This window comes from Lytechinus variegatus, chromosome 13 (assembly GCF_018143015.1).
Source record: "Lytechinus variegatus isolate NC3 chromosome 13, Lvar_3.0, whole genome shotgun sequence".
Classification (NCBI taxonomy): domain Eukaryota; kingdom Metazoa; phylum Echinodermata; class Echinoidea; order Temnopleuroida; family Toxopneustidae; genus Lytechinus; species Lytechinus variegatus.
This window is the reverse complement of record NC_054752.1, coordinates 12908151-12926035: the sequence shown is the minus strand read 5'-3', so window position 1 is coordinate 12926035 and position 17885 is coordinate 12908151. Positions and strand designations below refer to the sequence as shown.

The following is a 17885-nucleotide window of genomic DNA, read 5'->3' as shown; positions in this document are numbered from 1 at the left end:
GGCTGAAAGGCACTGGCCTCTGACTGTTACTATGGTAACTGTCGCAGAAAGACAACTTGTCAGTGCTGACAACTTTCATGAAATGCTCATTAACTACTTTCGACAAAAACATCTCAGCTGTCCATTGTGAATTGACTTGTATTTTCAATGGATTTACCAATAGCAGAATCCGTCTCTCTTTTGCAATTAGGAAAAATCCCCAATGGCTTTTTTTGAGGGGCAATGAGCAATTATACAGTAAATGCAAATATAATTCTGCCATCTTTCAAAATATTCATTTTCTGAATATTAAGTACAGCTTGTAGCAGATCGTGGGGTGACTTTAGACAAGATGGTCGCCCCAAAGCATGCCATCCTGGGAATTTTAAGGGCAATTTGGGCTGTCATGTAGCAAATTTGCCTGCCACCCTTGTATTTCCCATGCTGCCACTGGTAATGAAGAGATTGATGGCATTATCTATCACGATTATATATAATGCTTGAAAAATTCATTGAGAATCTGAGGGGGGGGGGCTTAGATTCACTATGTTCATCTTCTAATTAATGAGACATTATTTCCCTCAATGTAAAAAACATCAATCAATATAGTTTTCTAGACATTCATGATTAATGTAACTGAGATTTTAAAAATCTGTAAAAAGCTCACCTAAAGAGACAAAATTTATTAAAATATCTGATCTGTTGTAAATTTGCATCAATTACTTGGAATAATGTGTACTCGTGTCAGGTGTATGAATGATGAAAAACATAATATCAAGTCACCTTTAAATTGCACCAAACAATGTAATAATATAGTCTGTGGTCTGTCGCAGAAAGAGTTGCAAGAAACGCAACTTGATTTCAACCACTCAAAAGCGTGTATTCTAAACTTGCGGTTAATAATTTGATCTGCGTTTTAATGCAACTGTTTCTGCAACAGGCCACTGGTTAGTTTTTTTTAAATTTCATTCTAATATCTACTTCATATTGTGATTTGTTCAGTTTGAGAGAATCTGATCAACATCGTAGAGATTCTAATCCTACAAAAACATCCACAATAGCTGAATGAATAGCCAGGGACATACAACCACCTTTGACAATCACGCTACCTAGGTCCTTTCTTAAAAAGATTTGAAATTTTTTAAATAAAACTTAAATTGTGATTAATCTACAATACATCTATGAATTACACGTCTGAGATCAATGGCAATTTGAGATTGATTGCAACTCTTTGTAAGATTACCAAGCATTCATTGTGATATTGTTTTGAAAACTCATTCCGTTATACCTCTCCAGTAATGTAGCATTGCACAGCTATAAGTCACTGGGGAGAATCCTCTGATGAATGAATAAAAGTGCAGATGAACTTGCCATATTGGAACAGACAAAGCACTTGGTATTAGAGAATCCCATTCCGCCTGATGGATAACAGTGAATGCAGCATGCGTGGCTCAAAATACCCTGCCACAGTTTTAAATTTGACCCGTCCAATTTTACAATATCAAAAGTTATTGGACAACTTTTGCATATAAGGGGTAGGGTTAATTCAAAATAATTGATGCATCTTGAGTTTAATAGGATACATCAAAATTTTTGCTTAACTAGAAACATTGCATGGTATCCTACATGGTCTATCAATCCTCTAGACTGCTTCCAAGATCTAAACTGATTTCTATTTTCTCCTGGAGAATAAGGAAGACAGATAAGTAATGCCAGCATTGATGGCTCCGGGACTGTTCTCGGTAGAAGGCGATCTCTCTTCATCTAACTCTGAACTATCAAGCATTTCAAACTCGGCAAGCTCTTCATCTGACTGTGGAGACGGGGTAAGACCACTTGGTATTGCATCAGAGTCTGTAGGACCTGACAACTGAACAGATTTCACAGGCAACGTTGGATGCTTCACGGATTGTTTCTCGACAGTGGCAGCGGTGGGATCGCCAAGCCCGGCTAATGAGGTAACGGCTTCAGACATAACAGCTGCGACGGTTTGTGAGAGGAGTTGAGCAGCGGCAGGAGGCAAGGACTGGGTGCTACTTTCAGCTGCTAGATCAGAGCTGCGGGATTTCCTTTCCTGTAGACGAGGCTGCAGAAGGTCATCCAGAGGCGACTCTGGAGTGTCTAATTCATGGTCACCAAAGTCATCATCGGTGGACATACCAAACAGATCTGATGGAGGTCGCAATCTTGTAGGATCATCGGTCTTACCATCTAGAAGATTACCAGTTGACCGTGAGTCTAGTTCATCTCCGCTGGGATCCAAAGCCCGGTCCTGATATGAAGGCATCTCGGTCAAACCACGTAAGATGTTACTTGATTCGTTGTCCGTGTTCAGCTCTGAAAGATTCAGATAAAGAACCAATTTAATTGAGATTGTATCTACTGTAATAACAATTATAATTCAATCCAAACCCATTTTCAAGAATTCATGAATGGCACATATTAAGGATACCATTCCTTTATCAAAAATAATTTCATAAAATGGTGATATGGATCCTAATCCAACGTTTGGCTGAATTCTATCACATGACCCTCACAATCAAGTTTGCTTATTACTAATGATCGGTTCTACTGACCAGTCATGTTATAAAATGATGATGGTTATCAAATAACACTCCCCCATCACTATATTATAAAACAGATAATACACATCATTTATTTGGCTTTAGAATGATCACTAACACTTGTTTCCTTTCAAAACTATTTCAATGGTAGTTCCTATGCGTTATTTTCATGGGAACCGGGCAGGATCAATTCCTTGAAAGCACAGCGCTGGAAACAGCATATTGAACTTAAGCTGGGTAATATCAATTAGTGTTCCTTAGAATAGATTATAGATAGGTAGATGGTGTTCTGTAAATGTCTATCATTACTAATATCATCACTATTGATAATTATCATTATTACTATCATAATCATTGTCATTATTATGATTATTTTTATTATCATTATTAATATTACTATCATAATCATAATGATCATCATCATCATTATAAAGAGCATACCATCATCAGTGAATTCTATTGATGCCCCTCTTGGTATAAGATCTCCAATCAACCCATAAGTAGGGGTTCCCAGACGGCTTGACGAAGGGGTGCTTCCAAACACACGAGCTGCATGGGATAACGCTGCATCCACAGCAGGACCGGGTGTAGGACAGAATTCATTCAGTTCACTATCCGAGCTTGTTTCTTCACCCCCGTCTGCATTGCGAGTGGTTCTCTTAAGACCTAGCAGCAGAGAAAGAGAAAAAGGATGCCCAAGAATAATGATGTGTATCATATGTTTTTATTACATAGTGTTTTTAGATAGTGATTTGCATTCTTATGTTAGATAAACCATGCTGATCTCCGAGCAATGACCAGCCAAACTGTTCATGAGTAGTGTAGTAGGTTTCACGATACACCATGTATCTGTCTTGGGCTAGTGTTGGTCCTGAAAAGAACCACCCAAACTCAATGTTTTGACAAGCGTGTTCTTGTCGTCTTCAGGAGAATGGACACGACCAGAACACACTTGTCGAAATGTCGAGTTTGGGTGGTCCTTTTCAAGACCAACACTTTCCCAACAAGGATACCTGGTGTAGCGTGAAACCTACTACACTATTCTTCGCCATGGAAACCTTCAGAAGTTACATGGTCATGAGTACCAGTAATCACTTTTTCATGTTAGCTGAAATAAATGAATTGTCACGTAATAGATTTCAGCCAATCATTTGATTAATATCCATATCACCATGTAATAGTACAACATACACATAAACGTGAAAGATTCGCATCATTTGGTATCCAGAAACAAACTGCTATTCTGAATTGCATTTTGGGACTTATACATGTACAATGGAATTACTTTCAGTTCTGTAAAATCAAAACTATTTATCAATACCCAGATCTAATCTGATATCAAAACACATGTAAACCCAAATAAATACCCAAACAGGATGGACATGGAAAGGAGATAATTCTCAGATAGACACCAAACAACTGTTGCACACATTAGTGCTTATTATGCATACCGTAACCATTTCCTACAGCACCATGATTTAGGTAAGGCAAACCAAAACCTTTATTCCTTCCCTTGCACTCTCATATGCAGACAACAGGCTGTAGCGGTAGGGGAAACACACCCAATCCCTCTTGCTCTCATAGACAGATAATAGGCAGTAAGGGTATGGGAAGCCCCACCCCCCCCCCTTATTCCTTCCTTGCACTCTCAGTATGGATATGGGATTAAGCACCCGTCCCCTTAATTCCACTCTAATACAAAGATAATAGGCAGAATGGGTATAGGAAGGCCCCACCTTTACACTCTAATAGACAACCAATAGGCAGTTGGGATATAGGACCCCCTCCACCCTTACCTCTTACACTCTCATAGATAGAAAATAGGCAGTTGGGATATAGGACCCCCCACCCTTATCTCTTACACTCTCATAGACAGATAATAGGCAGTAAGTGTACAGGACCCCCCCCATCCCTTCCACTCTCATAGAGAAGATTCTTATGAAATAGGCAGTAGGGGTATGGGAATAGCCCCCCCCCCCCGGCAGTAGGGGTACAGGAATAGCCCCCCCCCCATGCAGTAGGGTACAGGAAGCCCCCTCCCCTGCAATCTTAAAGATTGCTATAACTTCATTCTAGCACTGTCTACCTTGTCACTCACTACCAGCAGTGTGGTTTATTTGTGAATGGTTCTAGGACACATCGATGTAACATAAAAAGACATGCCTAATATTTACAATCAATTATACAAATTTACATATGGCTGCTAGTTACATTCAAAAGGGCCCGGTTCCTACTAAAAAAAATAGCAAAACATTTCCTTCTTCAACATTACTCATCATGTTCAATTTGAACAATACTTACGTCTCTGACGTTTCTCTTTACGTTCTAAACTCTCCATGCTCTGTTCAAACTGGTTCAAGAAAGGCTGAAGTTTGGTGTAGAGTTTACCCGACACATCATGGTATAGATAGGCAGGCCATAATAGCAGACATATCACTAAGATAGGAAAGAATTTAAATAAAATTAGATGGATTCTTGACTGCACACAGTCAAAATTTATGTTTCTGACATAGCTAGATCTGAACTATGTTGCATACTTCATTCTGACATTGTGAATATTATGCACAATTCAGACATGTTAGAAACTTCAAAACAAGACTAGCAATATATGAGCTATCTCTGTGAAGGCTTAATTTCATGGATAGCAAGATTTATTTATAGATTGATTGATCTCCCAGCTGTGTTCCTAAGCAATGATCGAGGTACATGTCGGTGATATGTTATCAGTGATGGTATGTTCTCAATACATGGGAGGATCTTCTGTGATCCAATACTAGATTTCAAAATGCACATACATGTAGGCTTTAATGCATACTATTCCAGAGAAAATTATTTAGTAGAAAAGAAAAAAAAATGGTTGAAACCTCTTCAAAGGTCTTCATTCCTTCTACTGAAATCAGATGAATAGCAATTATTCTATACAGAGATAGGCCTACAACTGAAAACTCTATATAGGAAAGAAATCCTCTCGATGACTGAAACTTGCCATATCATCATGTACATGTATGTACAAAAGTTTCATAAAGTGCACTATACAGCAATTGATGAATATGTATTGATCAGAATACAGTTACATTGGACAGAACTTTGGAGAATTAGATTCAGAAGCAAACTTTTCTTCTTATCCTTCAAATTAAATAGAAAAAAAAAGAGTTGTAAATCATCATATTTCTATAGAAATAGAGTGAACAAGACTTTATGAGACAACTACTTTCCAAGTAACAAACTTTATATTGGTAATATTCTGACATAGATCCTTAAAAATTCAACTTGATATCATGATGAAAGCTCTGTGATGGCATCTAGGTCACATGATATGATCGCCTGATACAGTCACCTGATACAATCACCTGATACTTACATATTATGTACGAGATGAGGACTCCAGGTATGTAGTAGCCAATAGTAGCCATGGTCAAACACACCAGACAGGTGAACGTACAGAACTGGAGGGAGAGATGGAGAGAAAGCAGGAGAGATGAGAGAGATGGAAAAAGGGAGAGAAAAATAAAAAGGGGCAGAAAAGAGAAGGGTGATGAGATAGAGGGGAGGGATAAACATAGACAGATGTTATAGCAGAAAATAAGAAGCCCACACTTTCTCAATGAAACATAGATTATAATATATAAAATAAATATTTCATGATCATAGTGAATAAATCATGATGGAAATTTACCAATGCATTCTTGGGAGGGGGGGGGGGATATCTATAATTTCACTAAATATTCAAGTGTGTGTCAGAGGTTGCAGGCTTTGAAAGAGGGGGGGGGGGGAATGACCATGCAAAAAAAAAATCAAAATCAGATGGTAATTTAATATGTTTTTGTTAACATTTTACATGTAATGAAATAAAGAGTGGGGAAGCTGAAGCCCCCCCTCCCCGTTCTGTACTCCATGGCCCGCATTCTGATGTCATGTTTGACTTAGACCATGGTCTAACTCCGTGCTAAAATTATGGGAAGCCAAAGGTGTCGACATTTTTATTACATTGTATGTTTCTTATATTTACTGTGCTCTTTCCTGATCCTTCATGGTGAAGACAATTATCTTATTCATACTTCCTAGACAATAGGGAATGATTTGAGAGTCAAATGAGATGAAATATCATAACTCTACTGTTAGTGAATTATGTCAAAATCGGCTATCCATACTTAACTACAACTTTAAACCCGAGTTTGAATTATACCTGACTTCAGAATACGGGCCCATGTGTAAAATGAATGAAATACTTATTTGAAAGGACTCACTTTGGCGGGTTCATGTCGTCTGAGTTCCCAGTATGCATTGTACCACTCATCTGCGACTTGCCATGCGTGGGCAACATGATCACACAGCTCTGGTACGCTCAGCAGGCGCACATGTAGAGGTGTCCAACTGAACAAAAAATAACAATAATATAAAGATAAAAATTAAAATTGTTGGTGGATATACATGTACATGAGTAGCGAATATCAACACTGTGTGTGGGGTCTCTTGTTGAATGTGATACCTGTCTAAAAATATAATTTTTGCAATTTAAATATTACAGTTAATGAATTGGACTAGCATTTTATTCGTATAAAGAAACTAAAATGTTTTGAGAGTAAAAGTACTTGTTTAGTGATTGAGGACTTGAAGTGGTGCTATGCAAGGCTGCTGATTGGTATTGGCTCTGATTCTCTTCATGTATAATTTCAATGTTTAACATTGATTATTACAATTTGTATCATTATGATTAGGAGGAGGTGATGGCAGTGGTGGTCACTAGATTAGACTCTGCATTATAATGTTATGTTGTAGTTGGATCTATTGCTCTTTAACTTTCAACTAGACTTAAAATGAGACAAAAACAATCTGTACTCATAACTTTACTCTGAATTGGGGAGTTGACCTTTTAGGGAGAACATGAAATGTAGTGAATAAGAAACCCATAAAATGTGTGTGCATCAGAAGTTTAACTGGAAGAAGAATGAGTAATACTTTCTTCAGAAAGTTGGAGTTAATTGGTAAACATATGATTTCCTGTTATACTTCCTGTAGAAGTATTGATTAAGTATTGATTATGTATTGATATATTATTGAATATATCACATAACAATAAAAACTGTCCTGTACATGTATATCAATGGGTTCAAGAATACTCACTCTTCTTCATTTGGATCCTTTGGGTTGACTGTGAATTCAAAATGAAAGTATAAACAAATATCAATCAAGACTATAAATATAAACAAATGGTAATCAGAGTACAAAGACTTTTACAAAACAGTCAAAAGAGAGCTATTGTGAGCCTTCGAATACTCTTCATTGTACCTGCAGGAAGAGTATCAGTTTGAAAATTTCCAGTGCAAAGAAACCCTTTTCAAATACCCTTGCATGCATACAACTGAAAGATCCTGTGTGTGTATTGCCTGTGTGAGCAAAGCATCTACGGTAACTTTCACAGTAGGTGATATTCCAGAATCTTTTACAGCAAAAATCAATTCTTTGTTTAATAGTCGTTATATTATAAACAAGTTTTTTTTTCCTCTAGGCTACTGTACAAGAAATCGTTGTTAAATATGATACCATATTGTAAGGTAAAATTTACACTCGCAAATGTGCAAAATATATAACAACCGTAATAAGCAATGGGATGAAAAGCAATGATGCTATTTGACATTATAAAGAGCTACATGTACGATTAAAGTGATTGGTTAACATTGGTTTGACTTTTAAAAAATCTGAGCTAGAAGGTCACACTTGTCACCTGTGTCTGTGATATGTTTCAAAAAGGAAGCCCAGAAAAAATTGCGTTCGAAAATCGTTATTCAGTGCTTCAAAAATTGAAATATAAAGTGACAGGAAACACCATCTTAATTTCATCCCATACACTTATGTGTACTATTTAGGTGTCTATAAGACGCCTATTTACAAAAATCGGGGTTTGCCTTGTAGTTTTAGCTTTTCATTCTCAATAATGGTTGTTTTCAGGGTTTATTAGTTCTAATACATGCACATGTATACATGTTTCATCTTGGTTTGAGAATTTTTTAAATCGGCTGCTCACAAAGTTAAAGAATACCTTTAAGTTGCATTTCTATGATCAATGAAGTAAGGCCATATTAAATGATTGTGAGAAAGTGACATGACTGCTCAATCAATTATTTCATTTTTGCAAATTCATATATATAATATTGGATTTCTTCATATCATGGAATACCAGATTTATTTTCAGGCCAATATTGCACTCAATAAATGAAACAAATATCAATCAAAATTATGAATATAATCAAATTCTTATCAAATTACAGAGTTTTAGTTCAGTCAACAGACAGCAATTGTATGTTTTCATACAATTGATTCATACAATATTGGTGCTAACTCTTAGAATATATGGTATCCTACCACAAGTTTTATGTTACCTTGCATGTCAGGCCACACCCTAAAGCGGAAGGTCTCAACACACATCACAATGAAGCATATCATTGCGGATATGAAGACAACCCGCTGATTAGTAGTTACAGCAAGCCTGCAATTAAAACAAAAAAAAAAATGGTTAAAGCTAGACCAACATCTACCTTCTTTATATTTTAGACATTGTTCCTTTATTTCCTTTATTTTCCATTTGATCACCATCATAATCCAATCAAGTGCAAAGAGTGTTTCTCTGCCTTTCACAGTGTTCAAAGAAATATTTGAATGATGATTCCAGTGAAAAATAAGGCAAATGACAAATTTTTAACATGTGACACCAAATTAGAACATGATTAGAATCACAAACATAAATTCAAATTCTACTCAGGAGATGAATTCCAGTTAAGTTTCACTCAAATTATGGTACGAATTTTGCATGTGAAAGGCTTGACCTCCAAAACATCTTTTTTTTTTGGGGGGGGGGGAGGCGGAGCTTTGATTGATATTAAAGTCACCAGGACACATACCGCCTTCACATGGGAATTCAAATTCAAATAAATTTTCGAGTGAGCATGTGAAAGGTCCGATGATTCTAAAGACAAATAGCAACCATCATTCCAATGATTCACGTGTGAAAAGGCCCTCTTTCTGTTGACAGTGCCATACAGTATTTATAAAGTTCTTAGGGTACACGTTTACTGGAAATGAACCCGTTTTTACCTCCAATAACTCAATTAAAAATGAAAATTCAAATAGAACTACCCTACAGGTAAACATGTTGGTGAATTCTGGACAGTAATCCATATTATTATACGTTCTATTCATAACATGAAAAACATCAGAAAGGATTGGCCTCCAATTCTAAGTTTTTTATTTGTTTTATTTATTTTCATTTTTCATTATTCTAATTTCATAATTATTTCTTTTTAAATTTTTTGTTATTCAATTGATTTATTTATCTCATTTAATTCTTCTTTTTTTTTTTTTGGGGGGGGCATAAATACATGTGCCGTTACAAAATTTCTATAGTCTTTGAAATAACAAATTGATAAAATTACATGTACTGTCATTAAAAAAAAATATAATGAATTTCTGCTCGTACTCAATAAAATCTAAAGAGATATACATTCAGAGAGCTTGCCTGAAAAATGCTCTCCAAACTTTATATCAGAGTACAGTGTAGTAGTACACCCATGATTTAATCAGGGAGTTGAGAGGAGACTCCTGATTTAATCCTACATACACGTGTACACAGTGTCTTGAATAACATGAGAAGTAGGAATTTCAACAGGCGTATTAAGACACATACACAGCTGTGTTAATGATCAAGGCTTGATCATTAGACAGCTGTGGACCTTGCTAATAATACTGACCTATATTATTCATTACTACAGTATGTCATGACAACATCACAAAATTAAAAGTGCCTTTTCAGAGAGCTTTTGCAAAACAATATTTACATCTAAATACAGAGAACCAAGAAAAATACAAAAGAAATAGAACATTAGAATACTACCTGTTTATACTACACACTGTGATTATGAAAAAAATACACACTATTAATTTTGAATAAATTTAATACTCCATTTGATTTTATGAGTTGAATTGAATCATACCATTGATAAAAAATATTCTTTATAACTGGGGTCTGTAAATAAAGGCTAGACAAACCACCAGACACACCTAAAACCCACCCACACGAAACCTGTAATAGTAATCACAGCTTGCTCACTCATTTGGAAAACATAAACACTATGCTACAAAAATAGAGATTGCAATTTAATCTGTGTATCTTCATTCATGCACATACATCTGTACAGTATGTAATTGCAACAGTCAGCATTCTAATTTTACTAAACAAACATTGATATATTGAAGTTCTGGGGTCCGTCCCATAAAGAGCTACATCTAAATAACTTTGCCATTACAGTACTGTGACTAGTGACTACAGTATCATGGAAAGCTTTATTGTGATTAGTCCTGTTACCATGGTACAATAGTTGCAACTTTTTATGAAATGCCTGGGCCCCAAGGGTGATATTTTGAAATTGGTCTCAACTTTTCTAATTATCTTTGACTTAAAGGGGAAGTTCACCCTGATAAAAACTTTGTTGTAAAAATAGCAGAAAAAATAGTAAAAATTATTGGTGAAGGTTTGAGGAAAATCCGTTAAAGAATAAGAAAGTTATTAGAGTTCAAAGTTTTGGATTTGTGACGTCATAAACGAGCAGCTGCCCCATGTGTTATGTAATATAAAATGCATGAATTTCAATTTTTTTATGGTTCCTGATGACTTAATTATGTTTTCTATTCATGATCGGGTGTGAAATGATTTGTCTATTGATAAACAAAAGGTACAGTGAAAACCATTTTGAATTTTTTGAGAAAATGACATTTCATTGATTTTTTACCATTCGCTATGTAGGAATGCTGCTCGCATATGACGTCACAAATCAAATAATTGAAATTCTAATAACTTTTTAATTATTTGATGAATTTTTCTCAAACCTTCGTCAATATTTTTTATTATTTTTTCTGCTATTTTTACAATAAACTTTTTGTCAGGGTGAACTTCCCCTTTAAGTTGTATATCAGCAAGATACAATGTCATTCAGCTCAAAATATTTCCAATCAGTATTCAGAAAATCATCTCTTTTTACATCATACAATACTTTTTCTTCCTTAAGGCCTAGTCACACCGCCCGAGCGTTGTTGGAGCGGTCGTGGAGCGATAGTGAGAGAGGGTCGAATTTCGCTCACAAAATTGGGGTAAAAATCGAAAACAAAAATAACAAAAAAACAATCGAAATCGAAAATGGTGAACGGTAGCGAGCGGTGATGATTTATTTCTCTCCGCTCCACGACCGTTCCAACAACGCTTGGGCGGTGTGACCAGGCCTTTAATAAATTTACATGTACAATACCTTCACTGTTAAATCAGGGATATGCAACATATCCCTCGTTAAATCGAACCATTGTAGTCTGTCAACTGTAAACCAGTGACTCTACTGTACATGTACTCTCTGTATAGTTTGCAGATCTATGTACATATACGTGTATACTCAAATGAAACAACCTTACATTTACAGCTTCCCTCGATTGTAAAGATTCGCCCCAAATATAATACTGCCCCTCATGTCCATGTATGAGGGATATGATCAATATCAGACCAAGGCTCTCTTATCACCTCACCTACATGTACATGTACATATATATCTGTATACAGGAGGCTCATGTACATGAGTCATCAAAACATGTGATCTCCTTAAACCAAGCTCAAAAGGTAAACAATATCAAAATAGGCAGGATATGATCGTACTTCTTAAAGGTCAAGTCCATCAAAATCAAAGTCAGGGGGAAATAACTTTGTTGCTTCAGATTTACAATGAGAATATCGAAAATACTTCTTATTTTCTATTGTAAAATATTTACACTGTAAGAAAGTTATGACATTTTATACATGTACATGTATTTGAACAATTGAGCTGCTTATTTTTCATAAACAGAATATACACAAGTCAGTAATGGTACAACAGTGAAAACACAGATATGGACATGCTAGTCAACGAAGTCACTTTTACTTGCTATTTCTTTTGAATATTATCCCAGTGTTTGCTGATTTGACAATAAGGAAACTCTTAATCGGAATTTGAATCACAATTTAGTTGTGACACTGGTATGGTGACTCCACATGATTTACATTAGAGGTAGTCTATTTCTCAGACCTACATAATTCAATAAACCTGGTGTATTTACCAGGATTGGGCAGCCCCCTCCCCCCTTTGGAAAGACAAGGGGAACCAAACAAATATGAAGAAAAGGAGAAAAAAAGGGGAAAAGATGAAAATGTGTGTGCGAGAGATAAAAAAAAGTAGACATGTTATTTTGATTTCTCTCTTCACTGTTCAGGAATTACCACATAAAAAATAAATAAATAAATAAAGGGAAATAGAAGAGAAACTTGGGGAAATGGAATGATGAGAGGAAAGGGTGCAGTAACGATAGAGATTGCATGGGGCACTTGCAGTCTGCTGCAATCACCGTATGTGTTGACTGAATTGTTGAGTCAATGCAACACACACTCCAAATAAAATACTTTTTAGTATTCTTCATTTATTATTTTAATCATCATCATAATCTTGGAAATTATAATTTTTCATTCCCATGAGTGCACAAAATGTACAATTTTCAGCATTTACATGTACTTTATGATGCCCTCTACTGATGAAAGGTAAACAAAAATTAGCTGTCAAACTACCTTTTTTTATCTAAAAAAAATTACTGAATAGTTTTGTGCAAAGGCTTAAATGATGAAAAATTGTTGTAAAAAACTAATGTAACTCTTTTTCAATCCAGAAATAGTCAAATTCACAGCAAACCATTTCCCTCCGATAAATTCTGTCATTCACACACAGAATGAATCGCACATAACTAGAGTAGATACAGTGTACATGTAGCCAGCCACACAACCTATGTGGTAAATTCTCTACTGGCTGCGCGAACGAAGCTTGGCTATATACATGTAACCTCTGGCAGAAATCTCTCACAGAACTGTCAAAATTCACGGTTCATACTCATGAAAGGCTCTTATAATGTCCATATTTCCTAAAAATTGGAGTAACTCTGTCATTTGTAAGCAGTAAAAGGAGAAATTTTCACTTATGTTTGTTCAAACAGATCGAGTTTCGGGTGATATCGTCTGAATACATATTTGCCCCACATCAATGCATTTATGTGTGTGTTGATACACTTGGTTTCTGACTTTCTTTCATAGCTATTTTAATTGTGCCAAAAAGAAACTGATAAATTATTTATGATGATAGTTTTAGCTTTCTTCCTCTGTTTTCTTCCTATCTTTCTTTCCTTCTTTCTTTATTAATCTTTATTTGTTTCTTCCCTCTCTTTCACTTTTTTGTTACTGTCTTTTTTCTTTTCCCTTTTTTTCTTCATTCGTTCTTTCATTCTTTCTATCCTTCTAAGAAATATTTTTCTAGATTTATTTTTCTCTCTCTTTCTTTCTTGAGTCTATCCATCCTACATTCATCTCTTCTTCCTTTCCTTCCTTCTTTTTACCCTTTTCTTTCTTTCATTCTTTGTTACTTTCTTCCTTCTATGATCCATCATTTATTTACCCTTTCTTGTTTTTTATTTCTTCCTTCTTTCTGCTCTCTCCTTCATTCATTCCTTCCTTTCTTCTATCTGTCTTGTTCTTTCCTTTTCCCCTTTGTTGAATCTATCCTTTTACCTTTCCTTTCTTTTTTTTTGACTGCTTGCTTCCTTTTTCTCCTTTACTCTTTCATTCCTTCCTTTCTTTGTCTCTCCGTCTTTCTTTTTTTCTTCCTTTCATCTATTCTTTTACCATTTCTTTTTTTTTTATATTACTTGCTTCATTCCTTCCTTCCCTTCCTTCCTTTATCTATTTCTTTCCTTTTATTATGTTTCCTTTCCTTTCTTCCTTCTTTCAATCCTTCCTTCCTCTCTTTCTTTTTTCCTTCTTTCCATCTCTCCTTTACCCTTTCTTTTTTATTGCTTCTTCTTTCTTTCCTTTACTACTTCCGGGATTTATTCTTTCTTTCTGTATTGCTTGCTTCATTTCTTTCCTTCATTTCTTTTTTTTCTTTTCTTTCTTTATTTTTTGTTCCTTTATTCCTTCCTTTCATTCTTTAGTTCTTTCTTTTTTCCTTCCTTCACATCTATCCTTTCTTTACCTTTTCTTTTTTTCTTCCTTCCTTCCTTTTATTCTTTTCTTTTCCTTCCTTCCTTTCCTTCCTTTCTTTTATTCGTTATTTTCCTTCCTTTCTTTCTTTCTCTCTTTCTTTCTTTCTTTCTTTCTGTCTTGCTTTCTTTTTGTCCTTCATTCCTTCATTTTATTTGGGGGGGTAATGAAAGGCTAGAAAAATAAACTTGCGCCTTTTTTTTAATGTTTTCTTTATTTTTTGGGACCAGTAGATTTTAAGTTCGGACCAGTAAAAATGTGAAAACCTGGGTATCTACTGGTCCGACATGAATAGGTTGGACCAGTAGAAAAAATGGGTTAGTGTGGAGCCCTGTATATAAGCAAGTATAATTATTACTCACAAAATAAGGCATAAAGGGATGTGTTGCTGGAATGGGTCGCTCTTTGGGAAAAATCCCTAAACATGGGTACTTGCCTGATGTTTACGCCGCCATCTTGTTTTTTATTGTTCTTCACCCACGATACCGACACTTGCGTCGCGTAACGTGGATGAAGAACAATAGAAAAAAAGATGGCGGCGTAAACATCGCCATCGGGCAAGTCTCTTCCTTCTTTTCATGATATTTTCTCATCTTTTTGATGAATTCTTGTCTAAAAATAAAATCCATAGCGTAGAAATGTTGGAAATGAAGTTGTGTCCCAAGCACATGATTAGGGCTAGATCTTTTAGAGAGAAAGAAGAAATCTCGGGGGGGGGGGGGGGGGGGGCTGGGGGGGCGAAATTTTCAGGTTTTTTGGTGGTAACACACAAATGTATATAGAAAGGAAGACCTGGCTTCGTATGAGAGTAACCTTAGGAAATGATTTTTACTCTCTGGAAGCCTCCTGGCCACAAGCTGGCAGACTAACGTTAGACTTAGAGATCTAAAAATTAGTAATCGCTAGGCCCGTTTCGGGTACACGAGTACACGCACGGTCAAGTCAGTGCACGTGTACTAAATTCCATCACCGTGTACCTGGTAGCATCTGCATAAAGCTTGCTTGGGACTACAAAGTCAGTGAACAAGCTCAAAGCCTCACATTAAATCTTAGTTCTCAGACACTGTACACTGTTTATACTCATGTTTGTTATGTTTGTATTTTTGTTGAAGGGCCTCCAAGGACAACAGTATATCAATTACTGATGGAGCTACCCTACTAAAAAAAGACTTATAAATAAATAAATAAACACTGCACATGTTTTAATCACTAATGTGTCAATATATTTCAATTAAACTAGAGTGAGTTCACTTCCAAAATCGCTGATTTAATCCACATTCATTCTGGAGCCTCAAGTTTTTTTACCACGAAATGGGTCTGCTCCGGTCTCGAAAGCTAAAAAGCGTTGCTCAATCACACTCGGAGCCAATTTGAGAATCACCAATTGCGACAGCGATCATTGCTACAACTTACGTGTTATACGCTTGTAAACATGTGCTACAAGCCTACAAACAAACGCTCCTCAAATTGGCAACAAAATAATGAAAATCAATCGATAACTTCAGTTACACTTAATTCTGCAGCGATCTGTGCATGCATGTACGGTACAGTATACAAAATGCGCATCCAACGAGCGTCGGCGCTAGCTAGGGCCCTGCAGGCTGCACTGATTTTCTTTTGTGTTCTTTATTAATTTAATGCGCTGCTAAGCTGAGTAAACTTTTTATTTGCACCAATTTTTGTAGATTGATACTTCAAACTTCTCAGGTAAGCTTGAAAACAGTGACTTAAGTTAGGCTATATATAATCCCCTTTTTATGACATGTTGATGCCGGACCGTGTCGACATGAAAACATAACTCGCTCTCACAGTGTTTACAACGTGTACACGACCGAAAAACACGCCATGTACACGTGCATCAAAAATGGACTTTCAAAACGGGCCTAGTAATCGCAATATTCAGAAAATGGCGGGCATTATTTCGACTTGTCCTTGCTTGAAATTTGATTGAGAGTCTTCCTATGCAGTATGCCATTTTGGTACTGGTTAGGAAATTCTCTCGAAGTCAGCGGGTGCAAACTGCAAAACTGCATTAGCGCCCACGATTCCTTGATATGTGTACCGTAGTTGCACATGAGCGAATTCACCAACTGCACTCATGGCACTGCACGTAACGTTTACTCACCAAAACACGATGTTCACACACACGAACAGAACAGCGCTTGGTTGCCTGTTTTCCCACACCAAAAGACTTTGAATATTCATCACCAGACCTTCTACTGGGCTCAAAATGCTCTTAAGACGTTCCTCTCTGGCTCTTATTATAGATTCTCTCTCCAATTCCTTCATTTTATCTTCAGGAAGAGCACAAGGGACCCCAGAAGAAGTCCCGGCTCTTGCGAAATTCTCATCCCCGTCCATTTTGCCATTTAACGTTTGTTATGATATGACGTCAGACGTCAGGGAAAAGTTCGGCCACCAACACTAGTCTGCAGACACAGACCCTGATTTGCATTTTGCTCCACTATTCCATGTAAGACTAGACAGTTTGTTAAAATGGCATTTCCTTTCTTTCATTTGGATAAGCAAATAAGATTTCATGGAAGCTTGCCTGACATAGCAACATGTATCATTCATGACCAGCTTGGAGTTACTTCATGGAGGAAAATACAATTCTATGTAAGCATAATTCCTGACATAGCAGGATGCAGAAATGTTAAAAAGAGGTCCCCGAAAATCCTAATTTGCTGCAGTATGTTTGTAAAAAGTAGACCGAATTTTTTTCCCGCCTGATAAGATATATATCTGTAAATAATCAGAACAGATAGATTTGGAGAAAATTTATCTGGACACAATGGGGCCGGCAGTCCATAGGCGGCGGAAGCGGGGGGGGGGGACGGGGGGGACGTGTCCCCCCCCCTAAATTTGAGGAGGGGGGGACGTTCCCCCCCCTAAATTTGTTGTTGATGACCTTTTTTTTTTTTTTTTTTTTTTTTTTTTTTTTTTTTTTGCTTGTCAATTTATTTTCCTATGTCCCCCCTAAAAATTTTTTGGGTTGAGAACCTTTTTTTTTTGGCTTGTCAAAAATTTTTTGGTTGTCCCCTCCTAAATTTTTTTGCTTCCGCCGCCAATGGCCGGCACGGTAGGCATATATAGTTTCGGGTGGCCCCAGTGGCGTAACTACGGGGGAGGCATGGAGGGGGCACGTGCCCCCCACCCCCCCATCGGCTGGCCAAAAAAATACGGGGAAAAGGAGAAAAAGAGGGAGAAGGGAATTAAGTGGAAAGTAGTGGGAAAGAAGAAATTATTTTATA

General features: G+C 36.5%; 1 protein-coding gene across 1 annotated transcript; it reads right to left on the bottom strand.

Annotated features, from left to right (window-relative positions):
* LOC121426106 (reticulophagy regulator 3-like) lies at positions 1-17032 on the bottom strand. The gene is made up of 8 exons (XM_041622267.1): positions 16757-17032; positions 8924-9030; positions 7668-7695; positions 6791-6917; positions 5905-5989; positions 4845-4979; positions 2985-3209; positions 1-2316 (listed from the first exon to the last, which is right to left on the bottom strand). The coding sequence occupies exons 1-8, from the start codon at positions 16990-16992 to the stop codon at positions 1652-1654; spliced, it is 1608 nt and encodes a 535-aa protein (XP_041478201.1). The 5' UTR covers positions 16993-17032; the 3' UTR covers positions 1-1651.
* Between the last annotated feature and the right edge of the window lie 853 nt (positions 17033-17885).